At 56.4% G+C, this 25,847-nt stretch overlaps 3 protein-coding genes across 12 annotated transcripts in view; 1 reads left to right on the forward strand and 2 right to left on the reverse strand.

Annotated features, from left to right (window-relative positions):
* Positions 1-1,108: 1,108 nt before the first annotated feature.
* Positions 1,109-8,832, reverse strand: PDIA3 (protein disulfide isomerase family A member 3). Its single transcript, XM_040077339.2, has 13 exons — positions 8,580-8,832; positions 8,406-8,484; positions 7,613-7,730; positions 7,125-7,232; positions 6,120-6,249; positions 5,540-5,656; positions 4,996-5,121; positions 4,391-4,573; positions 3,757-3,865; positions 2,830-2,958; positions 2,336-2,415; positions 1,789-1,846; positions 1,109-1,512 (listed from the first exon to the last, which is right to left on the reverse strand). Exons 1-13 carry the CDS (start codon positions 8,747-8,749, stop codon positions 1,393-1,395), a joined length of 1,527 nt encoding a protein of 508 aa, XP_039933273.1. The 5' UTR covers positions 8,750-8,832; the 3' UTR covers positions 1,109-1,392.
* Positions 8,833-11,246: 2,414 nt separating this feature from the next.
* Positions 11,247-20,441, reverse strand: CKMT1A (creatine kinase, mitochondrial 1A). The gene is made up of 9 exons (XM_040076848.2): positions 20,195-20,441; positions 14,820-15,018; positions 14,389-14,484; positions 14,051-14,272; positions 13,476-13,561; positions 12,430-12,553; positions 12,163-12,297; positions 11,705-11,830; positions 11,247-11,497 (listed from the first exon to the last, which is right to left on the reverse strand). The coding sequence occupies exons 1-9, from the start codon at positions 20,341-20,343 to the stop codon at positions 11,381-11,383; spliced, it is 1,254 nt and encodes a 417-aa protein (XP_039932782.1). The 5' UTR covers positions 20,344-20,441; the 3' UTR covers positions 11,247-11,380.
* Positions 20,442-21,120: 679 nt separating this feature from the next.
* PPIP5K1 (diphosphoinositol pentakisphosphate kinase 1) overlaps positions 21,121-25,847 on the forward strand; it is a 44,801-nt gene continuing 40,074 nt past the window's right edge. For 5 of the 10 annotated variants that reach the window (XM_040076853.2, XM_040076859.2, XM_040076856.2 and 2 more), the window contains exons 1-2: positions 24,044-24,257; positions 25,576-25,743. The gene's annotated coding sequence lies outside the window, so the exon portion shown is untranslated. Of the gene's footprint in view, positions 21,188-24,043; positions 24,258-25,575; positions 25,744-25,847 lie in introns of those variants that run through there. The other 5 variants (XM_040076857.2, XM_040076866.1, XM_040076860.1 and 2 more) reach the window with 4 other exon arrangements.

Below are 25,847 nucleotides of genomic sequence, written 5' to 3' on the forward strand. Positions count from 1 at the left end.
GGTAACTGTCAGCTGTCAGTGGAGCTTGTCAGTGTTCCTTTTCCTTGCAGCAGTGCCGGGAGCCCACAGCCAGGTGCAGGACTCCTGCCAGTCTGTGCAGGGACCACTGGATATCTAATGCTCCTCCAAAGGTGCCTCGACATCTGCATGCATTAGGGGACAAAGCACCTGCCACTACACCAGAGCACAGAAGGGAGATGTGATTTGAGATACTAATGGAGCTGGGAAAGAAATTGTTGTACTGCACAGCTACTGTAGTCAAAGAACTACACACTAAGCCTCGTATGAGCTACTGTACCTGGAGAATTCCAGCAGCAAAACATAAGATACCCAAGCTTTGAGTTGTGGGGGAGGAATCCACAGAGAAAGCAAGTTCTGCCTCTTGCCATGGTAACTGCTGCCATGCAGCATACTTTGAGTGTGCTGACCCTCACTTCAACTTGCATGTAGTCCAGGAACCCAGAACCAGGGCAACATCTCTTTCCTGCCCTTCCCAAAAGAAAGCAGAACACCCTCAGATAATCAGTCACAGCCCACACCACATGGTATACTCCTACCCCTCCTGAAGAGAGACCCACAGCTTCCAGCCTGTTTCTTAGCATGAGAAGGAATAATTAACTGGTCTTATCCACCCTCACCACAGCAGAGCACCACAGGCCCTGCCTGTGTTTGGGTAGAGGCTGTAGGTAGTAACATTCCTCCCCTACACCTGACTACTCCTGCAGCAGCTTCAAAGCTGATTTATTGCTGCTGCAAGTGAGGCCCTTGCCAGCCTGCTCCACGTGCCTGCACAGCTGCAATCCAACAGTCATAGTGAACATTATGTACCTTTGAACTTGGTAGGGCAGCACACAGCAAAGGCACTTGTGACCACAGTCCCCCCCCCAAAACATCTGTAAATGCAGTACCTGAAGCCCAACACATTGGGACAGCTGTTGCTGCTAAATTCTGGAGGGGCTCTGGCAGCTGAGGCAAGAGAATGGGTTAAAGGCTGAACTCAGTGGCTATAAGGGCTCACTGCAGGGAACAACTTGCAGCAGGAAACTACTGCCTATGAAGAGCAGGATCCCATTGTTAGGTCTGACAGGTTGCCCCAGGACAGGGACACTTGGTCTTAAGGGGGTCATTTTATTTTTTCACTTCTCCAAATGTACAAAAAAAATTAGAAAATAACTGTACCCCCACCCCCTCCCAAACCACAAAACAAACCTGGGAAGCCCCACAACAGTGCAGCTAAGAGACGGCAGGAAAATAAACATTACTAGATACAGCAGCTGGGGCTCCTCGGCCCGCATGGCCACTGGCTCTCCACAGCCCAGAACTGGCCCCAGTCTGACCAGTGCTTCCCCAATTCACACAGAGCTCATCCTGACAAGGTGGCAAGTAGGTACTTTACAAATCCTCCTTCACCTTCTTCTTGGATTTCTTGGATTTCTCTTCCTCCTGCAGTACAGGAGTGTTGGTTGCCTCCCGCTTTAGGTAGCTGATGAAGTCACTCACTTCTCTGCCCCCCTGCAGAAAGCAAATGACAGTCAGGCAAGACCTGTACACAGCATGGGCTTCCCCTCTCCTGAAGGGGGGTTCAGGTGCCTGGCAGGAGACCCAGGTGACTGCAAGCAGAGTTCTCCCCAGGGCCTGCAGCACAAAGTACAATGCTCCTATCAAGTACCATCAGGTGCGTTCCCCAGGACACAGTGCACCCCCAACTCCAAAGAAGCTTGAGTACAATTAGAACACCTGAATGCTCTTCACTTCTCTACAAAACATCAAAACCAGCAAAATACTCACCTCATACTTCTTTGGACTCTGCTTCTTGCCAGCTGGAGCAAAATAGATGGTGGGGAAACTGGAGAGAGAAAAGAAACACATGAGCTCCCGAGACGCTCTGATTTCTATCAGACCAGCCCCAGCTGATGGGACTCGCTCACCACACTGCCCGGGTTTAACATGGCACAGTTTCAGTGGCTCTGAGGCACCAGGTGTGGCCGTCAAGAGCCCAGCTACATCCACAGATCTGGCTGAACTCACAAGTTCAAGTTTGCTAGTTGAACTGCTTTTGGAAGAGCAAGCCAAGATTTGCTTTCACACTGCCATCAGAGCCAGGACACCAGAGTCCTGGAAAAGCCAGGCAGATCAGTGTATTTTGTTTTCACTCTTGATTTCTTCATATCTTCATTTCTTCATATCAAGCCACTGCCCAGCAGTCACCTAGCTATTGCCCAGCAACCCTCACACCCTTCCCCGTGAGGCTCTTTCAGCTCCTCAGTGCTGGGCCTGAGGCCAGACAGAAACAGACTCATGCACCAACATGTGGTGTCACAGCAGTCAGACCTACCCTCGGACTTCATATGGAGAAGGCACATCATTGGCTGTAGCGTCCATTTTGGCAATGATGATATTGGGATCTTTGCTGAGCTGTGGGTAGAAAGAACCCATCAGTAACCAATTCCAAGATCCAGGAACCCAGCAGTCAGCATGATCTGGGACAGTGGTGTCAGAGGACAGTGCACAGGGAATGCCACTTCACCAACCCTCCCTACATGGGACATTATCACACAGAGGGAAAAGACCCAAAAAGAAACTTGGGCAGTTGAGGCCAGCAACTGAATCAGGGAATATTCCTGTGCCCTAGCCAAGAACACAGACTAAATATACCAATGTGGTTGCTACCACAAATCCTGCTGCAAGATATCTGCACTCCATACAGACCAAGATTTGTAGTCCTCAGGAAGGCACCATTATGCCCCATTATCACAGAGGTTAGGAAGAACCTCCAGGATCATTTAGTGCTGCAAAATTCTAGTACACATTTTCAAGTCTCAGATTTACCTTCTCCCCCAATTCTTTGTATTTGGGCTCCAGATTCTTGCAGTGGCCACACCACGGTGCATAGAACTCTATCAGGACATCTTTGTCTTCTGCATTAACAATTTCATCAAAGTTCTCAGCCACCACCACCTATAAGGGTTGATCACACTAGTTAGTTCCTTCCAAGTCAGAGATGAAGCAGTGACATGACATGGTCCACACAACCCACCCAAGCCTGGGTCTCCCACACCTGCACAGCAAGCAGCAGAACCAAACACAGCACTCCTCATCTGCACCATGCAGGTAAAAACCTGCCATAAGTAACCAAAACTACCTCCAAGTGAGATCTGCATGTGGTCCCCTCACAGGAAGATAACGCCGTTTCCTTTTAATCCCAGCAAGCAATTGGCCTGGCAGGACTGGCTGAGGCCATCCCCATCCCTCCAAAAGCATCTGCGAATCCCATGACTCACACTCCTGAGTAAGCCTCTCAGCAAAAGGCCAGACCAGGGAATGCTCTTACTCAGGGCAGAGCTGCCTGGGAGGGTGAAAGGCAAGCATTATACCAGATCCCAATGATGAGATAAATGGGGAGATCCCTAAAACAGTGCTGTCACAACTAACAGGAAGACCGTGCCATGAAGGAGCGAGCAACGCCAAGAGGGCGGCAGACCTTTGCATAATCCCTGGAAATCTGGATGCTGCTGCACTCACAAACTGCTGTAGCCAAGCAGCAGTTATCATGCTAGAGAAAAAAGTAGAACCCAAATTGCAAGCTGCATGTCTCCCTCGCCTCAGAAAGCTGCAGCAGAACAAGGGAGCGAGTAATTCCTCTGTCTATCACCACAGAGGCCTCTTGAGCTGCCACCATGCCACACTCCCAGCATGTCACACAGGCACAGGAAGCTGCTGCTGAACAGTGTCTCTGCAGCCATAAGCAGCACTCACCTTTACAGGGCCATCATTGCTTTCAGGGACAGGCTCTGACTTCAGGTATTTTTTCAAGTTTCCATCAAAGTAATCTTGCAGGAATCTCTCCAAAGCCTTTCCATCACGGCTGAAAAGAAAAGTGATGTTACAGCCATCATCACACACACAGGATGAGAGGGGGAAACTTTCAAGGCTTATTTAAGCTCCTTCCACCCACACAACAGATGTCACCTTCATCTCTGACAGCACCAGTCTGGGGCTGGCTAAGTAGACCCCAGAACAAGTACAACGATGTCCTAAAGAGCTCTGACAGGAGGCTGTGTGCACAGCCCATTCAAAGTTTTAGGTCTACCAGCATCCCTCAGGTATTTTTTTCCAAATGAAAGGTACAACTAATTCTTCTGCCCTTTACTGCACCCTCATTCCTACCCAGACATTTCAGTATCTTGAATTAAATTCTTTCCTTTTGTGTAACAGGACGGGCTGCAAGCTTTCTAGAGAGCAGGAGCCATTTTGACCCAGCAATTACTTCCTCCAACTGGAACATTCGGCTCCCCTGTTTCCTCGAAGCTAACAAAGTATCACCTGGTCAGAGACCTCTAGACAAAAGTCCATCGAGTGAGACCCATTACCACCAAGTTCAAGAACTCACGAGAACTCTTCTTGCATGACGTATTTATCTCCTTTGGCAGTTCTGATGGCAACGACAGGGGCCTCACCCACACTGCTGTCCAGACCAAACTCAGAAAGCTCATGGCCAAAGGTTTTCCGACTAGCAACAGCGTAAGACAGTTTGTGGCCAGCATCCAAGAACTTCTTTGCAATCATCATAACTCTGAGGGGAAAAATAACAAACAAAAGCACAAAACATTATTTCTTTGAACATTTTCTTCCACATTATGTAACACCCTTCATGATGACATGCACGTCGGACTAGGCATTCAGTGGCACAACATGCTCTTCAGAGCCAAGCCCTGTAGAAACGGTGCTGAGAAGCTGACCAGTAAGCTTGTGTCTGTGGTGACTGAGGCAAGCGTTGTGTGTTTCCATCCTCCACCTGTGTGACCCCAGGGTCTCAGGCATGAAGGGCAGAATTGCACACCACAGCAGTGAGGCAGTTTGTGGGTAAGGTCTAAGATCCTAAGGACTGGGGATCCAAAAGCAGTCACACAGCATTTCAGAGGATTGTCACCCAAGCTATGGAACTGCAGCAAGGCAGGAACAGCACAAGGCTGATTTACCCCCCACCACTCCCACCTGTTGCGCCAGTAGTTGGATCCCTTTGCGTTCTTCTCATAGTCAACGTCGTAGTACGCCACCAGCAAGTCCTTGCCCTGGATCAAGTCTTTGTTGTCTTCAGTCATGTGTGGGCAGATGCCAAAGCTGTCAACGAGAGAGGTATTAGCAGAGTCCATGACACCAGAACAAGCTTGACACAGCACACTCACTCCCCACCTGCGAGTTAAATGCCAGTGATCAATCAGGCCTCGGAAAGAAACACTTTACTCATTCCTGTACCAGGTTATTCTGAGTCAAATGTCTATCTCCAGCCACATCAGTGGCTAGAGCTGACCCAAGTAAGGCCAAAGTTAGCAGTTGTCCCAGGTTCGGTTTTTAAACAGAATCATGGTTAGATTATGGAGAATGCATGCCAGCAGCCAGGTCAGGATTTCAAGAAGGTATCTCTAAAGGGAAGCAGTGCCAAGACATGCAGCACGAAGCAATGAAAAAAAACAAGCTCTGACAGGGACAAAACCAACTGGGGCCAGTCTGTCACATTTGCTGGTGAGGAATAACTCACATGTTCTCCTGGATGAATTTCTTGATCTTTCCACTGGTGATTTTGTCTTCTGGATACTTGATAGAGCTCTCCTCAAACTTGTTGGTCAGGCGTGGAGGACGGAATAAGACTATACCTCTGTGGGGAAGCATGTGCTGTGAATTAGTTCAACGTGTCCCTGGGGATCCAACGACAGCAGCCAGATGAGGCAAAAACCCACTCTCCAGTGGCAATCCCCAGTCACTCATTTATAGCTCAGACAACGGTGTAGTTTCTTGGTGGCACTAGTGCATTAGGGGTACCTGTCAGAGCCTTCTCCATGATTCAGACAGGCCACAATGAGAAACAAAATTCTCACTATAACAACAAACATGGAAACAAAATGTCTCTGTTGAGATACTTTCCACCCAGAGGCAGACATGAATGCTTCAGAGCCTGTAACCATTTACACCTTTCTATTCCAATTCAAAAGAGACACCACTGTCAGCTGGGGAAGAAACCAGACCTTAAGCTATGTTTAGAAACTGAAACCATTTAACCTGAATCCATGAATTTGTTCCAAATGCCTCAATAATGAGAAATCTTTTATTAAGTAACTTACTCTCCATCCTCCCTGTACTTCTGCACCAGCTGCTCCTCGGTGGTGTGCGCAAAGCGGTAGTTATCCCTGAGGCTGTTGGCTGCTTTCATGAACTCCGAATAAGCATCCCCAGATGCATCACCAAAGAAGCCTGCAGCAGAAAGGCAGACTATGACCTCCAGCCAACACAGCTGTGGACCCTCTGCAGCTCTCAGCACATTTCTCTATAATACACTGGATCAATGCTGAATCCAGTCGTTCAGTGCATGTTGAGATCTTAAACTTCAATAGCTTTTCTCCCATTTTTTGGAACCTTCTTGCACCCTCTCCTTTCCAACAGTAGAAAGTTACTCAGGAGAAGCGCAACTTGCTCATTCAGCCAAAGACAATTATCCCCTGAATACCCAGACATCCACTGGTGACTGCGCAACAACAGCCACTGGCACTTAATAACAGTAAGTTTAGGAATGCTGGTTAATACTCATGTAGTTTTACTTGTAAGATGGCACCTGATTTGCACCATGTGTTGTTGCCACATGTAACCACAGACACACCCAATGCCAACAGCCCTTGAATGCCACCAGAGCAACGAATGCACCTTCCAGTAACCCAAAGCTGTTGTCAGCCAGCCAAGAAAGCAACAACCTTTGGAAAACATATACTATGGTGCCAGGGGACCCAACAAAACCAGAGGGCCATGGGGGGGGGAAAAAAAAAAAAAAAATTTTGGAAGGAATACCCAGAAGTCCTCAAATTCAATCTCCCACTTCAAGTGGGACCAGCCTCAGTTGAACTAGGTTGCTCAGAGCTTTGTCCAACTAAATTGTGAAAATCTCCCAGGCTGAACATTTTAAAATCCCTCTGGATACATGTTCTAGGGCTTTATTGTTCTCATTACCAGCAGTGGCTTTGTTCATGTCCATCTGGAATTTCTTCTGCTGCAGCCTGTGGTACTGCACTGATCTTTCCACACAAGCTCCCAGAGCCCACTGCACACTCATTTCATGATGGACTACCTCTACTCACCCACGACAGAAGCGTCTTTATCGCCAATGAACTTCTCAAACTCAGCCACAGAACTGAGAGCCACCGAAGCAGGTCCCGCCTGTTTCTTGAGATGGCTGACAATCCCATCTTGAAAGATCAGAAAAATAATTAAAGGGATCAATACCAAGTTCCACAAGACATTCTTCAAGCTTCCTAAACCAAAAATTGTTTCTGCAGAATCTATACACATCTCCCATAGAATAAATATGTGAACTGAAGGATTGCTCCTATCAGCTTCACACAGGAGCTTTCTAGCAACCTGGGAACTAGGAGCTAACCCAGAAACCTTCACCTTTAATGGAGAGCTTTAAGGGAAAATAAACATCCCAGGCTTTGCCAGCACAAAGAGTTCTGGAGAGGGTAAGGGGTTGGGGGGTGTATGTGTAGGTGGGAACCTTCTCTGCATCCCTGGCTGTTACATGCTGTCTCCTGCAGCAGCTCAGCAAGCCAGACTAATCTGTTCTTACCTGCTGTTCTGGGCCCATCATATGTCCCTGCTTCTTCTCCATCTCGAAAAATCTTTAATGTGGGATATCCACTGACTCCATACTTGTTACAGGTGTTGGAGTTTGCCGTACAGTCAACCTAAAGCAAAAGAAACCTTGCTACTCAGACTGACATCCAGCCCTAACACATCCAACCCAGCCAAGGGACTAGAGGGATCCATCACATGCTGCCTGGTGCTGGACAGCCCAGACGGGGAATGAGGTAACACAAGTATAGTAAGAGGCCCAGAAAATGAGAAAATACTGGAAAGACTAAATAGTTTCAACTTCGACCAGACTACACACAAAAAAAATACTAGAAAGCACAGTTTCTTGCACTCAATGACCAAGAATTCCTCAGCTCCTTGTTAGTCCTAAAATTCATATAACACCTGAAGAAAACAGGCTGACCAGACCAGGAGGCCATGGTGCTAACTGTCCATGCCACTCCCCGTAAAGGAAGAGAGACCCTGATTTGAGAAAGCTCTACGAGTTTTGTGGCAAAAAAGAAAGCTCTTAGTCAGCAGGCCTCCGTGGGTACATGCAGTACAGTGCTTGCTCTCAGCCCCGTCACACAGCTCCGAGCAGGCCTATTTCCCCGGCTGGGGCGAGCCCTCACACCCCCTCTGCACACCAGCTGCGCGGCTGCGGCCTTGCGAGGATCAGCTTCCAAATTATTTCAGAGCTCTCAGGCCTCAAAGAAACGACGTCCGTCAGGCCTGCAGAGCAGGAGTCCTGTCGCTGGCCGCTGCCCAACACAGGAACCTGGGCTCACCTTCACAAGCGGTACGATCCCTTTCAGCCGGGTCGCGGCCGACTCATACTCCGGCGCCAACCGCTTGCAGTGTCCACACCTAGGGGCACGGAAGAGAGTCAGATCGGCCGAGTATCTCTCTCGGCCCGCCCCCCCGGCCCCGGCCCCGGCTCCCCGCCCCCAGCGGCCCCTCACCAAGGCGCGAAGAACTCCACGAGCACCAGCCCCGGGCGCTCGGCCAGGCCACTCTCGAAATCGGCATCGGTGAGCTCCACCACATCGGAGGCGCGAGCGCCGAGGGCGAGCAGCAGGATCAGCAGCAGCGCGGCAGGCAGGGCCGGCTGCGAGGCCCGGGGTGCGGACATGACGGATGGAGCGGCGCGTCCGGCGGATCCAAGAGCGGCGGGGCCGGGAGCGGCAGCTGAAGGAGCGCCGGGGCCGCAGCCGGAAGTCCCGCCCCCGCATCCGGATCTGCCGTGTGGCAGCTCCTGATTGGGCCGAACGTCACAGGGCGCAGCCGGAGGGGGCGGGGCCGGCGCGGAGACCCCGCCCCCTCCTCACGGCTGCCCCCTCTCGGCGCTGCCCGGGCCGCGGCGGGGCCGGTCGGAGCTTCGGGCCGGGTTCTGGCGCGGTCCCCTTCTATCGAGCTGTGTCGCGCCGACCACAGCGCTTGCCCTTGCCGGGGACCGCGGAGGCTCCCCGGGGCCGCGCGCTGCCGAGTCCTCTGCCGGTCTCGGGGAGCTTTGCTACCCTGATGGATGTGCGTTAACCCCGCCGTGGCCACCACGTCTGTACCGCGCGGTGCCGGCCCGGCGGTGACGCGTGCCCAGCACATGCCGCACGGCAGCGCTCGCCTCGCTGCAGGCTCGCTCGATGGACTCAACGCAGCCCCACATTTTCGCCCACCGCCCCTCACGCTCCAGCCGTGAGACAGTCCGGCGTTCCTCTGGCCCCGAGCCAAACCCGGGAGTGGGTCTTTACCCCGTAATCCCATCCTTCGGCATTTGCACTTTCCGCTGGGGTGTGCGGTCGGAAGGACTCTCGACTGTGCCATTCCTGCCGGGGTGCTCGGCTTGCATCCAGTTTTGACCCGGCACAGCCTGCTCCCACTTCGCGCCACCGTGCCTGTACCGCCAGGGCCTGGTGCTGTCCCCGCACAAAAACCCCGATTCTCACCCTCCCAGCGCCATCTCCCTTTGCAGCGCACCGGGCAGCTCAGGTGGACCTTGGGTGACAAGGCATCAGCTGGGGAAACGTTCTCCCTAGCCCCTTTCCGCCTCACCATCCGTTCCTCCTTAGAGCCCACGTACTCCGACCCTCGCCTCATCATCCGGTCCCTCCCGCGGACCGCTGAGTTTTAGCAACTGTTTCCAGTATCCCCACAGCGGATGATTGGGTCCAGCCCTCATCAGGTCCTCACCTCCGGCACGGAGGCAGCCGCCTGGGCCGTTTCTGGCATTTTTGTCACCAATATTGAGCTGCATCAGCCAGTCGGCCCCCGGGCTGCGGGGAGAACGCGTTTGACGTCTCTAACTGCATCGTCGCCATCGCGACAAAGAGCCGTGGACCGGGACCGTCTCCCGGGAAGCGCTGTGCTGCCGCCGTCCACCCTCCGTCCGTCGACTCCCGCCGAACGGGCCCCGCCGGCCCGGGGCCGCCTCGCCGCTCGTCCCGGTACTGCGCGCCGCGAGGCCGGCAGGGGGCGCCGCTCCTCTCCTCTCCGGCCAGGTGCGGAGGGCAGGGGGCCCCGGGACGGGCGGGGGGCCCCGGGACGGGCAGGGGGCCCCGGGACGGGCGGGAGGCCCCGGGACGGGCGGGGGGCCCCGGGACTGGCGGGGGGCCCCGGGACGGGCGGGGGGCCCCGGGACGGGCGGGGGGCCCCGCCCGTGCCGGGTTCCAGTAGACAATAATGCACAAGCCCGGCACGGCTTGAGGTGGTGGGGCTGGCGCCGGCCTCGGATTAGAGCCCGGAACCGAGGCCAGAGGGAGTCAGCTCCGTCGCGCCCTGGGCGTCCAGCCCCTGCGGCAGGAGAGGGGTGAGCAGGCAGGGACCTGGCAGGGTCCCGTGCCGGGGAAGTATCAGGTTGTGTCACAACTCGTCTCGGCGGTGTGTGGGACAGGGATCTCTGAGGCTGCCAGTGTCGGAGGAAGGTTGGGAGTCACAGCGAATGCGGGAGCGGCGGGGGCTGGAGCCGGGCTCCGGAGCCGTACTGCGGGAATTGCCGGAGCGAGCCCTGCGGGACCTCATCTGTCTCCCTCTCGCTCGCTCCTGCTGCCCGCAGGACGCGGGAATTGCTGCTTCCCTTCCCAGCCTGGGGATGCTGCTTCTGCTGGTGCTGCGGGACCCCAACACCGGTGAGTGAGAACGGGCCGTCGGGAGCGCAGTTGCCGCTGACAGATGCATGCTCGAGGGCCGGTTCTGCTCCCTCATCCTTTGTCTACTCTAGAGCCGTTCCCCTCTACTGCGAGGGCACGGGGAACGACTCCCAGGACAGACACCTGCTCCCGGCACTGTCCGGTGCATGTGCTCTGCTCAGCTCCTGCTCTCCCACTGCCTGGGTGATCAAGACATATTTCCCAACTGGAGTACCCTCATTTGCCAGAGGAGACCTTCCAGGGTATGCTGCTCAGTGTGGGATCTGAGGCCATGCAGCGGTTCCTGGCTCTGCTGCACTGCTCCTGGTACCAGCTGGGAGGGGGCCAGGGTGGTTGGGGTGGGGTGGAGGGTACAGAGCCCATATGTGGTGATTGTCAAGTCTTGTGATATGGGGGAAATCCAAGTGGTGCCTCTGCAGGAGGACAGGGTGCTGGGAGGTCAGTGGCGTGGTGAGTACTGGACTAAGAAGAAGCCTGAGCCATGGCTACAGCAGCGCATGTTTATGGGGTCGGACCTGACGCATTGTGGGTTACAGGATGCAGCGACATGCTGGGCACAGAGATCGCACAAGCTACAGGGGGACCTGGGTCCCACAGCGCTGGCGCTGCCACGGTCCCACTCAGTGCCGGAACTGCTGCAGCGGTGAGGGGATGCGGATGTCCTGCCCCTTCTCCAGCCGCCGCTCACAGTCAATCAGGTAGTTCACACCATCGATCACCAGCTGCACCAGTTCCACCTGCACCAGAAGCACAGATGTGGTGATTGAGGGACTGTCCTGGGAGCCACACCACTTGGCCAGTCCTGCTGCATGCAGGGTAGGCACCGCCACTCCCAGCACCCACATGCTGGCCCCAGCACACGGCCCTGAGGCTGCATGTGCACTGTGGGCCCATCATGCAGACGCATTCCAGAACCTTCCTCCCCAGTTCTGTCTGGCACCCACCTCTGACTTCCCCAGACGGTCCAGGTTGGAGATGTCAAAAACGCTGCCTACAGCTGCAGTGTCCACACCACCTGTCCCACGCTTCTGTAGCCGGAGGTTCTCTAGGATCTTGGGGAAGCGGCTGTCCTGGAGCCCAGAGAAAGCGTCAGTGCTCAGCAGGACCAGCAACAAAGAAGTCAGGGCTCTGTAGCCGAATGCTCCCTAGGGCAGCCCCCTGTCACTCACAGGGTCTTGTCAGTTGGTCACCAGCCCCACCCAGAGTCCTACCCTGAGCAGACCCAGGCTGACACCTGGGACCCAGGCCTCTCTGGCCAGGAATGCAGGCAGGGGCTGGACCCTATGCCTCCTAGGGGAACCTGAGTGTGGTCCAAGGCTGGGTCCCATGTTGTCTTGCACCTTTGCGGCTGAGGTCCCCACAGTCCTAGCCTGGCTCACCACAAAACTGGCCATGGTAATACCTTGCTGAGCAGTGGCAGCTTGATGTGGACACCTGCTCGCAGCCCCGTGCCCAGGTTGGAGGGGCAGGTCAGGATGTAACCCAGCCGTTCATTCCACATGAACTCCCAGCCTCGCTCCTGGATTAGCCGCTCCACCTGAGTTAGAGGCACAAGCAGTCATTCAGCCCTGGCCAAGGAGCATGCAGCAGAGGGCTAGCACCACAGGAGCCCTGCCTGCACCCTTTGCCTGTTACGGGGCTGGCACAGCAGAAACTGTTGGACACTCACCTCCTTTAGGCCCCGGCAGAACCGCTCAAAAACGCGCTTCATGTTGCCCCCCTTCTCCATGGAGATGACACGTGTGTGGTCCTCCTCATTGATCCAGATCAAGAAGGTTTTCTGGTGGTTGTGCCTAGGGACAGGGCAGTGTTTGGCTCTGCTGGCAGCTTGCAGAGACCCTATGCCACTCAACTGTGCCTCTTCTGCCCCTGCCACCATGGTGCCAGTGCTGCCCTTGGTTCCAGTGTGCCGACTGCACCAGGGTGAGCAGCCAGGAGATGCTCCTGGAGATGGGCTAGTGCCCATCCACACATATCACTGCCAGTGACGGGAGCTGTCTCCAGTGCCTTGGGCACAGGCAGGTGCCTGTGGTGGTGACACAGCCTGGACTGGGGACAGGAGCATGGCTCCTGCACCATGCAGGCAGCAGGAAGGGGCTTGTGAGGCATGGAGTGTGCGCTGGAGGGCTGGGTTAGAAGCAGCTGGAGCTGGGGACTGTGTGCACTCTGGAGACGTTTTCCGTATAAAGGCGCAGCGTCAGCAAGGGTGGCATGGGCAGACACACGCGCTGGCTGTTGCTCTGCAGGAGTGTGAGATGTTGCATGGCTGTGCAAAGATGCTGGGAGGGAGCAGTAAGATGCGACTATGGCAGGGTAGGTTTGGTGTCACATAGAGTGTGCACAAGCCAGAAGGAGTGCTGGGGATTGCCCAGGGACCAGAAGGCAATTACAGGTTTTTGGCAGCCTTAGAGTGCAAGGTGCTGCAGGATGGTGAGAGCAGGCAGGATTGACAGCTGGTACTGGCTCCACAGTCTCTCTTTCCAGTACTGTGCTGTGGTTTGTGTAGGGAACAGTAGACTCCTGACAGTGGTGCACAAGGAGCTCTCAGATGAGGCCACAGAACCCATGGTGAGCACAGCCCAGGGGCACTGGTGCCATGTGCTAGGGTCTGTGGTGTGGCAAACATGGGAAATGTGGGTAGCAGGGCTGAGATAGATGGAGCAGTACCACCCCCCCATCTCTGCCCTGCCGCCCAGTGCCAGGGCAGAACCTCACCAGATCCCTCGGGCATCAGGCCAGTCCCGAGCCATTCCTGCTGCTGTCAGGAGCGGGGACACCGGCTTGTCAAAGAGGAAGTGGTCCTGGAGGGAGGCAGAATTCACGGGCTCACCCAGGCTGCATGGCTGGCGCCAGGGCACCCTCACTAGTTCCAGTACTCCATGTCCCACTGGTCCCACCTGCCATGCAGGAGATTCACTGCGGCTCTTCCAGTCAGGGCACCCGTGGGGAGGAGCCCTTGCCCTCCTGGCCCAGGAGGCAAAAGGTTGCTGGTGCACAGCCCACCCTGTGCCAGAGGCTGGTGGGGCACCAGCTAAGTGCCACAAGCCCGCCTTCCTCTGGGCATGGGCAGGGAAATGGGGGCAAGAGTCAGAGATGGCCATGAGCTGCTGGGGCTGAGTTCAGAGAGCTCCTGGCTCATGAGGGCCTTGCTAGGGCAGGGGTCCTGGTTGAAGAAGACAACAGAGCTGCAAAAGGGGGATGCAACCTCCCAGAGGGGCAGTGCCAGGAAGGGGTCTTGCTCTGCATGCACCCAGGGGTTGGGGAGCTGGTCAGGAGCTGGACCGACTCACGTCAATGAGCTGCTGTTGCTCCTTCTCGGTCATCTCGCTGAGGCGGTAGTACCGGCCCGCCAGGTCTCCCGTGAGGCCACTCAGTGCATCCACAGTCACTTTCTCCACCTCTCGTCTCTCGGCACGGGTGCAGGCTGGAGGCAGGCTCAGGCCACGGATGCTGCGCCCGGTCCGGACCCGGGAGGACAGCACATAGCGCTCATCAAACTGGCCAAACTTTATCTGGAATAGACAGGAGCCACAAGGTGTTCATGGGGTGGCTCTGGTGCTGGCAGGGCCCTACCCCCAAGGCCCAAGGAAGGACACCCGTGTGCAGCATCACTGTCCAGTTTCTGCACCTTTGAGGCATCCAGGTCTGTGCTGTGCTTCATGGTGCGGGGGTTGTATCCATTGTGCCGCTCCTGAATCACAGGGTCAAACAGGTCAGCAAACACCTGGAAGAAAGTGGGACAATGTATGGCAGAGCCAGGGCTTTGTGAAGCCCCTGCCACAAGCCTGGCAGGGCCACACTGCCAGTGTGGGGGACAGTGTGTCCTGCTGTGCAACAGCAATCCACAGGGCAAGTGGAGCAGGAGGCTACAGGGCTCCAGGAATAGCTGCTCAAAAGGAGCCCTGTGTCCTGCAGGAGCAGGGGAAGACTTTCCAGGGGCCTCTCCAGCTGCACAGGCTGGGCAAGAGGAGCTGGGCAGTAATGCCCCAGGCTGTTGGTTGTACCATTGGTACTGAGACTCCTCTGGCTGCTGCAGGCAAGGCTCTGGCTGCCACTCACCTCATAGGTTTCTTCATCACCAGCTACGATACCCACAGTCTTGATGAAAGGGTGGCCAGGGTTGTCAACGCCAGTCTGAATGCACTGGTCCAAGGTCCAGCCATTTGGGGTTGCCTTGTCACAGAGCCTGGCGTAGATGGCTGGCGTCAGGTTGCTGGCCATGCAGTTGTTGTGCTTCCGCAGATCGGGGTACTCAGCACTGTGGGAGGACGCACCAGTGAGTTCTTTAGGGTCAGGGGACCCCAGCACTTATGCCTGTGCTCCACAGAGACTCTTGGTGCAGGTAGGGGCTGAGGAGCTTGGGGAGGGGTCAAATACTCTGCTTATCCACAGCAGCTGGGAGCAGGGAGGCAGTTACAGGCGTTGGTTGCATGGCAAAGGCACGGAGAGCCCAAGCCCGGGGCTGGCACTGAACCAAGCCAGGAGTCCACAGGCAGATCTGGGCCAGTCCTTAGGGAGAGGCTCCTTATCAAACACACAGTAGGGCCCCAGGGTGGGAGAACCTGCCAGGTGAGCAGTGGGGCCACGTGAGCCCATCCCTGCACTGAGCTGCCAGAGCACCTGGGCTGCAGAGTGGGGATCCCACTCCCTTGTCCTCCCTGGGGCTGCCCTGATGCCAGCTCATATCGAGAGGGGCTGCTCCCCATCTGCTGATGCAGTGGGTAGGGGAGGCAGGAGATGCAGTCTGCAGGGTCCTGGCTTGCTTGACCCCTGGACCCCCACACCTCTGCCCCGGATGCTGTGGGGCAGGAGATTGGCTGACCCTGATCTGCAGGCAGTGGGAACAGCACAGTCCCAGTGCAGTTTATTGTATTAGGGGGATACTTTCCTCTAATCAGCTTAGTGGGAGGCTGTCTCTTGACCTCATTCCCACTTTAGACAGGCTTCGTACTTGTTCTGTGCTCACAGGGAAATTGGCAGGGCAGGACCCTGCCACTGCTTGCCTCAGCCGAATCTTTCTTGAGGGTGCCTCCACTCACCTTAGTGGGAAAGGACTGGCCCTTGTCAGCCCAGGAGACTATGCTGGTTGGAGGGGGTCCTGCATCCCTGAGGACACCCTTTTGAGAGAGGCCTGCTTTGGGGGTAACATAGCTTAGGGGGGATCCATGTGGGAGAAAAGGTGTCTGGACTAGTGCAGGTCTGGTCGTTGGGAACAACAGTCAGACATCAGCACTGGCAGCAAGTCCTGGCACCCTCCTGTCCTCAGCTCCTGCGCTTAGGCTGAGTGCTCACACTGGGCATTGGTTCTGGCTGCCAGCACCAATCCTGTGCTGCAATGCAGAGCCCTGTGGCTGCTACTGCCTCCTCCCCTGTGTCTGCAGGCCAAGGAATGTGGCCCTTTGCCCACAGCTTGGCTACTGCTCATGGCTTCCTGTGTAGTGCAGAAGCGAAGGGAGGTAGGGCTCCCATTGCATCGTGTGGGGAAGCACTAGCAGCTCCTGCCTGGACCAGCAGAAGGAGGCATTTTCTCCAGACAAGAACTTGTCCCGAGGTTGAGGGGGCTGAGGGCTGCTCCCAACCCACACACAGACCTGTGCCCTGATAAGATAATCCAGCTATGAGGCTGACGTGGCATACATGGGACGCAGCCCGCCCTGGCCTCCCTCACTGCTTCTGCCCCATCATCTGCTGGCCACTGTCTCCCCACGGTGACACACTCGTAAAAAGCATTTGCTGATCAGAATGGGACACTTGGACAGGTTCCTCCACTGCTCAAGCATGGTCATGCTGCTGGGCATGCCAGGACCTCTTGCTGTGCTTTCTGTGTGACAGAGGATGCCCAGGAGCAGTAGATTCCTAAGGAAAGCCAGCTTACTCCCAGCAGGCAGGAGACTGCTATGGGTTGAGCATGCTGTCTGCCGCAGCTGTCTACACCTTCCCTGAGGTGTTCAGCATCCAAACCCTGAGACTCCAGGCTCTGCCTGCAGGTGCTGTGCCTACTGCAGTGCTGACTGAGCACCTGGTTGGAGTGCCCCCTCCCCTAAACTGCCCCAGACCACAGCCAGCAAATCGGGGGAACCTCTCTTCAGCCTTTCTAGAGCACCTGAACTCAGATGGATGTTGCCAGGACAAGCTGGGTAATGCTGGGATGAAGGTCCTGAGCAACTGGTGCTGTGCTCACCGTGGTGCCACAGAGCTGGTGGGGGAGGCTGCGTCCAGGCTGGCACTGGAGGGCTCTGGCAGTGGCACCACACTCCTGCCATGTGCTCAGGGTGTCCAGGAGTCCTCTGTCATAGTGTCAAGATGATGCTGCACCTGGGCTGCTTTAACCCCTTGGTTTTGGTCCCCAAGGCTGGTTTTAAAATTATGGCCATTTCAGCACCATCTATTTTGTTCCCACAAACAAAATTTTTGTTTTGTGTCACAGCACCGGTGATATCTTAAAAGTCTTTTCCAACCTCAACGATTCCATGATTCTGTGGTATTGTGGGCTCCTGCCCGGCTGCAGAGGCTGGAAGCGTGGATGTCTGCCAGGAGTGCAAGTCAGCAGTGCTGCCCACGCTGTCCTGTGCTCACCTCAGCCTGCCGTCCTGCCCTGTGCTCACCTCAGCCTGCCGTCCTGGCCCTGACCTCGGGGTGCAGCTGCCCTCTCTGCCCTTGAGCAAGCAGGTGTCTGACCCCAGGGCAGACCTGCTCAGCAGCCAGCAGGGATTATTACCTCATCGTCTACTGACTGGGCAGCTTCTCCAGAAGTGACAGCCACTGCACTTCCCTGAAGCTCTTCACCTCTGATGTGGCAGCCTCCAGTGCCCTTCCTGGCATCACTGGCTTGAGGTCCCCAGGCAGTCTCAGCCTCACATGGCCTCTGGAGAGGCACAGCAGTGTGTAGGGTGAGCAGCAGACCCTGTGTAGGGGCCTGGATCTGGGAGCCGGCAGGCAGCCAAGCATGAGGCTACAGGGAGGAGGGGTCTTGGGCTTTGTCTGGATACACTTTGGCAGGGAGCCCTGTTGTGGTGACCCAAATGTGGTGCCATGCCTGTCATAGGATCCACCTGGCAGAAGGCACAGCGTGCCCATGTCTCCTTGAGGTGGGAATGCCTGTGCCCTCCCAGCATGGCCATTCGTACTACAGTGCCTCTGACAGGAGGCTGTGGAGTGTCGCTCTGACCCCTCAGGGCTGCTGCCAATGTCTCTCTAAAAGACTAGAGGGGCAAAATCCTCGGGCAAGTCAGCTGCAGAGTGAGGGATTGCAGCTCACGCCTAGGTCTCTGTCCAGGTTCTTTTCAAGTGTCAGCACTGTCACAAAACCATTCCCAACTGAACAGAACCCCACAGGAGGCTCATTTTAGAGCTTTTCAGTCACAGCCCCACCTTGATTTCATCCCCTCCTGATCTGATGTCTGTGTCTCTGCAGTTTCAGAAAGCTGGAAAACACCCCCTCTTGTGAGTTAAATAATCAATGACATCCGGCCTTTGTAATTCTATGCACTCACTCAGTTTCTGTCCCTGACTTTATCCCAATGCAGCTTTCCAGAGCCTCAGTGCCAGCTCCTTGTGAGCCCTCCACATGCCCAGGGTTCCCAGCCTGCAATGCAGCACCGCGACACACCGCTCTGACTGTCGGCATTTGGTGCAGGGATGGCAGCAGCTGCCTGCGTTCGGAGGAGCAACGTGCTGCCTCCTTCCCACCCTGCTCCTTCCTTGTGCACAGTCTGCGGGCATTGGGCTAGGCAGGAAAACTTGGTCTTCATTTTCCTGGCCCACCTCTAGGATGTACCAAGCCAAGCAGCTGTTGCCAGCATATGGACTGGCTGGTGACCACCATGTCCCTTTCCCCTTATGGCCTTGGCCCCGTTCCTACTCTGCCTAGCTCTCGTGAGACACAGGTAGCTCTTGCGTCCAGTCCTGTCTGGTGCTGTGCACCTCTATGCTCCTCAGGGCTGGCAGCACAAACACTGGGCAGGACCAGCCTGTCTCCTCCACCCTATTTGCCATGGCAAGTGATAGTGAGAGGAACCATGTGAGTGTGAGGCACTTGGCCCGCCTGGCCAGGCTGGGCTCCCTGGGCTAACAAAGAGCCGTTTGGAGGGGAGCAGCATGAGACCTGGTCTAGAGCTTGAACCTTAGCATTGTGCTGCAGCTGCGATGCTTATCTGGCTTAAGGGATCAGGCACCGGTTGTGCAAATAGGGCCAGGGCTCTTTGCAGAGCCAGCATAACCTCAAAAGCACCCCTAAGACAGCCTGTGGCCATGTATGCACTCACTTGGCCCAGATCAACTCTGTGCCCACTTCCCAGAAGTCCTGATTGCACCTCTCATTGTCATCCAAAATCTACCCATGGGGCTGCTTGCTCAGCACCCAGAGGCCCCTCCAGTTCTCCCTTTAAAAACTGGCCCAGAGACGGAAGAGCCAGGACCTGCCAGCAAAGCTTTTCTTTTCAATAGAGGAGTCCCTGTCCCAAAGGCAGGCGCGTGGGAAGGCTGGTACAGCCAGATGAGGCCGGGCCAGGGGCTGCTATGGCACCAGCTCCCACAGTCAGAGATCCTGGGTGCTCTGCCAGCAGGACAAAATGGACCCTTTGCTCCGTCCGGCTCCTACCAGGACATTGGCAAAGTCCCCCTGGCTTCTGTCGGGCTGAGCCTAGGGTATGTCCCCACCGGCATTGGCCGTCCCAGCACTGCTGTCTCCCAAACAACCCCCATCTCTGCCCTCCCGGTCATCCCGGGAAGTCCTCCGGGACCACAACCACTGTCAAGCATTTGTCCCCTCCTGCTCTCGCATGTTCGCGGCTGCAGCGGCTTGTCCTGGTACTCTGGGACCACCCAGGGCAGCTGGCAGCTCCGGGCTCCCTGCCCGGACCGCAGCGCCCAGAGCCAACCCCCGGACCCGGGAATGTGCCCGGGGCGGCCCCCGCAGCCCTCACAGCCCCTATCAGCGCGGGTCCCATTAAGGAGACCCGCGGCAACCCCGACGAACCCCGGAGAGCCGGGACCCGCGCTCTCTGGTCCCCGCGGGACCTCTCCCGGGCCGCGGATGTGCCGGTGTCCTTGTGCACGGGGACGGCGGGGCCCGCGGAGCCCGCGGAGCCGGTGACCAGCAGCCCAAGGCGGGGGCGGATCCGTCCAACACGGCTGAGCCCCTGCGGCCGCTCCGTCCCCCTCGTGGCCCGGGGCCCCGGGGCCGACTTGGGCTTGGTTCGGGGCCGACTTGGGCTTGGTTCGGGGCCGACTCGGGCTTGGTTCGGGGCCTCCCGGTCCTTCCCGCCATGGACGAGCAGCGTCCATCGCGCCGCTCCTGTGAGCTGCTCCAGGACCCGCCGCCCAGGCTCGAGCCGGGGGGCGGCCACCGCACCCTCCCCCGGTGCCGGTGCTGCAGGGATCGTCCCCCGCTCGCCGCCCCCCGCCCGTGCGCCCCCGCCGCCCGCGCACGTTACCTGGGCGGGTATCGCCGACGCTGACGGTCTCCCGCGTTGACCGAGTCCCGGGCGAGTAGGAAGCCGGCGGCGAGAGAGCCGGCGCCCACCATGGCCAGGAGGCCGGCGGAGCGGCGAGCGGAGAGAGCGCGGGCGAAGGTACTTGCCATAGCGGAGCAACGGAGCGGCGGAGCAAGCGCGCCGGGGCGGGCAGCGGACGTGAGGGGAATGGGAACGGGAATGGGAATAGGAACGGGAACGGCGCCGGGGAGGGCGAGGGGCGGGGAGCCGGCGGGGCACGGGGGGGGCCTGGCGGCGCCGCCACCTGCTTAGCTGCCCCGCCCCACCCCGCCCCGCCCCACCGAGGCCGCCGCCGCTTTCAGCACTGTTCGCCGGACAGCGCCGGAGGGGCGGCTGCGCCGAGACGGGCCGGCTCTGCACCGGGACCTACACCTCGGAGCCCTTCGCCGCGCCCTGCGGCGGACGGGCGTGGCCGGGTCAAAGTTCGTCCACCTGAAGCCAAGAGCGGCGACCGCGTCTCCTCGACGGGATGCAGCCCGCGATGGGTCGCGGGGTCGGGGGCCTGTTCTCGGCGGTCACCAGCCCTCCTGCAGTGCTCCGTGCCCGCCACACCGGCGGGGCCGCACTGGTGGGCCAGGGAGCGCGCTGCCTTCGCCACCGCAGACCCCCGAGGGGCGGGAGCTGCTGGCGCACCTCCGGGCTGCTCTGGCACACGGGAAGCGGCCTCCCGGTAGGGATGCGAGCCCAGCCCGGTGCGGTCGCTATGGGCGCGTGTCCCGCCCGGTGCAGCCGCGCGCTCGCCGTTACAGCGGGGATGCGCGCCCACGTGCGCGCGGCGCGCCTGGCCGCGCAGCAGATCCCGCCGCCAGGGGCCGCCACGCCGTGCCCCGAACGGCCCGCCTCCCCGGCGCCGATTGGCTGCTTGCGGCCGTCAGCAGGTGGTGATTGGCCGGGGGCAGCGCGTGCAGCGCAGGGTGCGCTCGGAGGCCGCAGGTGAGCGGAGCGAAATGGCGGCGCCTGGCGTGGCGCCCCCTGCTGCCGGCGGCGGGGGCAGGGGCGGCCGAGGGGCCGGGGACAGGGCCGGGGCCGGGTCGGGAAGCGAAGCGAAGCGAAGCGCAAGGTGGGGAGGGGTAGGGCGGCCGGTCGCGCCGCTGCTGGGCCCTATTTGTCGGCGGCTGTCGGGGAGCGCCGGGTGGGGGGCAGCGGCGGCGCCACGGCGAGACGCGGTCCGGTCCCGTGCCGCCCCCGCTGCCCGCCGCCACCACTCGCCCGTGCCTGCCGGGCCCGGGGTCCGGTCCGTCACGGCGCGGGAGCTCCACCGGCCTCGGGCGCAGCGGCGGGCGAGGCTCGTCCAGGCCGCTCGGGGCCGCGGCGCTCGGCCTGTACGTGCCGGCGCGGTGCCGGTGCCTGCCCGCTCTCCGGGCAGCGGCGGCTCGCCCTTTACGCGGCTTGCTTGCGGTCGCGCCGCTCTCCTGGGCCGGTCCTGGCCCCGCCTGTGCCTCTGCCCCGCTCTCCGAGACCGCTGTCTCTCCCGAGCCTGGCGGGCCGGCGTTTGTGAAGCCGCCACGGTGTGCGCGGGGTAGAGCGGCGGCGGCCCCACGCAATAAACCCTCAGTAACGGCGACCGTGTCGGGGGAATTCCGGTGCTGAGGAGTTTCACGCTTTACAGGTCTCACGAGTCTGATCAAATATTTCGTTATCAACAATGTAAAACACAGACGGGTCTCTCCACTGTGCGCGGCACAGCACTGCTCGGTGTGCGGGGTAAACCGAGAGCCTCAGTGCTCCCCTCTGCTCCGCGCTCCCGAGGTGTGGAACACACACACCATCACACCGTTGGTGCTTTCAGCCTCGCTGAAAGCGCTGCTTGAATAGGCTGAACTTGACTTCAGCTTCTCGGCTGCAAACACCTTGAATTCCCGTGTTACCAGAACAGAGGGGTTTCTCTGATATGTCATGTCCAAATAGTTTTAATTATTAACCCTAGAATAGGTGATGTTTCTGTTCTGAAGCAAGTGTCCACGATAAGAGGACAGCTTTCACCATTTTGAACTATGGAATTAACCTTAATACAAACAGCCCTTGTAACAGTGGAAGTAGCTCTCTAGGTGTCACTGGTCATACAAAGGTGTGTTACTGGTCACGCATGCAGAGGTACTTCACTGCTCAGGGCCTAAGCTTTCAGGGTTGGGTTTTTTGGACTGATTGGCTGGTGGTAGGGCCATCAGTAGTTTCAGGTAGTTCTAGAAGACATTGCCATCATTAGTGTTTTAAAATGCCAGCTTATGTATTCTTAGAAGTCATGATCCTGCACTTACTTGACCTGGCTTGGTTTGGCTGTGGGTCTTTAAGTTGGATCATGCTTGCAGGCTTTTTGCGTGCCGGGGTAACCCGAATTCCTGCCACCAGCATTATGATGAGCTGTGTTCCTGTCCATCAGCCCGGCACTACAGAGACTGCACCTGCATCTGCACCTTTTCTTTAAAAACTGAAATGAAACAAAACCCTGACATGCAAACAGACTCTTTGGTTGGTTAATGCCACACTGAGTACAACTTATAAGACCTAATCACACCTCCCCTCCTAAATATCTGGTACCTCAGAAGCAGGGCACCACGAATCTCTTTACTTTGTGAGCACTCTTCTCTGAACGGCACTGGAATGATCTGTTGGGGAACTGGAAAACAATTTACTATCTTGTTTCTTATCACTAATAAAGGGCACTCTAGGGAGCTGAATCAGTCCCAGGCCATCAGAGGCAAGGTCTGTGGCTCCATTTAGGGTTGTGTGTCAGCAGATTTGCATTGCTGATTGGGTAATTACGGTAACCTTTGGTGTGACTGTGCAACAGATCACAGCTGCCCTTCTTGGAAGTGCAGCAGGAAAGTCTTTTGCTGCAGCGACTGGCATGTACTTCCTCCTGTATCTGTGACAGAACTACCAAGCCTGAATATTCTGATTCAAAGCCAGAACCATCCTTACTTTTGTGTGCACATGCCAGAGCCGCATTAGTGTTCTTGTCTCCCCTAGACGACGCAGTCAGCAGCATTAACTCAACACTGAATTTTCTTGGTGTGTTTAGTGAGAGGTGAAGCCCATAGCACTCTCAGCAGCTGGGAACTGGGCAAAATGTGTTGCTTCCATGACCAGTTAGCTCAGCAGTCAACAGGGACAGAACCATCAGCATGCTGTGGTTGGTGTGGAAATTGTCAGCTGTGTGCTCTGCAGGAACCTGTAGGAGTTTCATAATGGGAATTGCCACCCTCCTGGTGTATGAGCCCCATGCCAGTTCAACACTAGAGATGGCTCAGGTGTGATGGGCGAACTTCCTGTCGCTGTCCTTAGATACCAGAATAGAACTCCACTTGCCTGTGCCCATTTAAGAACAACAGTCTGAGTTTTTGATGCCTTAGTTATGCCTGTAGCTAAGAGTTCTATTTCATCAAGATTCTGTAGTTGCTTGGTACAAGTCTATGGTAAGAGTTTAAGAAAAACTAGGACAAGGTTCCGGTTAACCCTGTCTTCACACCTGAAATCCTGAGGCTTTCCTTATTAACATCATGGGCATGCCTGTACTATCAGTGGCTGTTAGCTTCTGTGAGGCTCTGAGTTTTTACCTGATGTGAGTGTGGTGTGTCATGGCCTTGAAACAGAGCTATAGAGCAAGGAAGAGGCTTTTTATCTTGAATAGGAGGGGGAATATAGAGAAGCTGTTGCTTTCTGAGTTCTTAGGGCAAAGGTTTTCCTGCTACTTGATCTGTTTTTTCCTGGGTGGGAGGGGAGAGTAGGGGATTGGAGAAAATATCCCTCCTCCTCCTTCTGCATGGTTTGCTTCACTTCATTAAATCATCAGCCATCAAGCTGATAGTGTAGCTGCTGAGGCCTCATTCTGCACTAATGTGCTGAGGCAGCAGGACACAGGCATGAAAATGGTTCCTGAATATGTTGGGTATCCTACTCTTGTCTTCCTCTGGAGATAGCAGGGCTATGTGGAGTGCACAGTAAATACCCCTCTAGCCTGGTCTGCCAGTACTGTTCCTCCCACTAGCAGCGAGCACTGGTGGTGAGTATCAGCTCTGACTTTTGCTGGTTGAGACATTTCAGTGCCAGATGTGTGCTGTGGGGATTTAGTGGGAGCAGCAGCACTGAGCTGGGTGCATGGAAATAAGATGGAAGAGATCATCCTTGGTGTGTACAAAGTCCAGGTTTGCTGTGTCCCCTGTGTGGTTTCTGTTGGGTCGATGTCCACTCCCACAGTGGATCCAGCATGATGGCTAATGGGCTTGTAAACAACCAGTGCCTGGTAGTGTGGCTGCAGGTCCTTGTCTGATGTACTTCTGCACCGGTGCTTTCTCTGAACATTTACCTCAGTACCTGTTAATTTCCTGCCCTTTCTGGCACCATGCTGCCTTTCTGCCTGGAGGCCTGCATTATTCTACCCTTATTTCCAGGGGGAGTTCACAAGCAGCTGGATTGCTCTGTGTCTTTTGCGTTTCCCAGCCTGCTCAGGTGAATTAACGCAATCTTCTGTTGTGTTCCCAGTGAGGGGGTTCTCATCTGCCCTGATGCCGTGCTAGCAGCAGGCTGACGGCTTTGGGCTGTGCCTCCTGTTGCTGCTGGAGGACTGGGAACTGAGGGCTCTGACTGGTAATGCAGTCTTCTGCTATGTCCTGGCTGTAAGGGAAGGCATACTGAAGAGGAAGAAATTCAGTAACTCTGAATCCAGGGAATGCTGGAAATCATGTGAGAACATGAGAAGCAATGGCAGAGAGTGTCTCATGTCCAGTTTTAGGAAGTACTAAATAACATGAAGTGTTCACAATGTCCTCTCCTCAGCGTTGCCCTTATATAGGAGGAATACTTTTGGCTACTTTATAATTAGGAAAAGCACAGTGAACAGCTGTGTCCTTGGCATGTACAGGTCAGTTGAATAGTGTGTTCAGACTCTGTCCCCTCTGGGGGTGGCAGTGCTCCTCTTGTAGGTGACAGTGGAGGACATGCTCCTTTCCTGGCATTTCTAACTCATAGCATATATTCAGCAGGTGGTCAGTGGAGGTGATTGTTCCACTCTACTCTGCACTGGTCATAGCACTAAGCCTGTCTAAGTTCAAGAAACCTGTGGACAATGCTCTCAGGCACATGATGGGGTTCTTGGGATGTCTGTACAGGGCCAGGAGCTGGACTCAGTCTTGATGGATCTCTTCCAACTTGGTGTATTCTGTGATTCTATGCCAACTTGCAAACCCAGACACCCTGATCTGCAACCCAAACTGTTGCTGATGCTCCCTCTGTGTCCTCTTTCCCTGCCATAGAGTTTTCACGTGTTTTTTCCCTCCTTGCAAACTCCTGCACCTCTCAAACTGTCTTCTCTGTTACTGTAGGTCTTCTTGAGCTGAAAGGATGAAAATTGGCAATTGGAAAATCACTGTCACTGACCTGAGCTTTATCCTGACTTCTGGAGTCCCACTTGATGTCATTGGGCATATGAGTTTGCAAGAGTGTCCCCTGTTCCTGTCCGTGATTTAGGCAACGGCTGGACATGCATCACTGTAAGGGTTACATGATTTCAGTGCTGGTGGTGGTGCTGTCCCAGTGCAAAGGGGTTAATTGCAAAATGGAGCTGCTTATCTAAAATGATCCGGAATTCCAGATC

The sequence above is a fragment of the Hirundo rustica genome, chromosome 13 (genome assembly GCF_015227805.2).
Source record: "Hirundo rustica isolate bHirRus1 chromosome 13, bHirRus1.pri.v3, whole genome shotgun sequence".
In the NCBI taxonomy this organism is placed as follows: Eukaryota; Metazoa; Chordata; class Aves; order Passeriformes; family Hirundinidae; genus Hirundo; species Hirundo rustica.

Bases quoted from the DNA above. Each gene is read 5' to 3' on its own strand.
- CKMT1A (XM_040076848.2), bottom strand. From the start codon at position 20,343: ATGGCAAGTACCTTCGCCCGCGCTCTCTCCGCTCGCCGCTCCGCCGGC. The intron at 14,485-14,819 runs GTGAGTGGCAGC...ACTTTCTTCCAG, and splicing joins GTGATGAAGAAACCTATGAG to GTGTTTGCTGACCTGTTTGA. The intron at 13,562-14,050 runs GTGAGTCGGTCC...GCCTCCCTCCAG, and splicing joins AGCAACAGCAGCTCATTGAC to GACCACTTCCTCTTTGACAA.
- PDIA3 (XM_040077339.2), bottom strand. From the start codon at position 8,749: ATGTCCGCACCCCGGGCCTCGCAGCCGGCCCTGCCTGCCGCGCTGCTG. The intron at 2,959-3,756 runs GTGAGTGCTGCT...CAACCCTTATAG, and splicing joins GCAATGATGGCCCTGTAAAG to GTGGTGGTGGCTGAGAACTT. The intron at 1,847-2,335 runs GTAGGTCTGACT...TTCTCTCTCCAG, and splicing joins TCTCCATATGAAGTCCGAGG to TTTCCCCACCATCTATTTTG.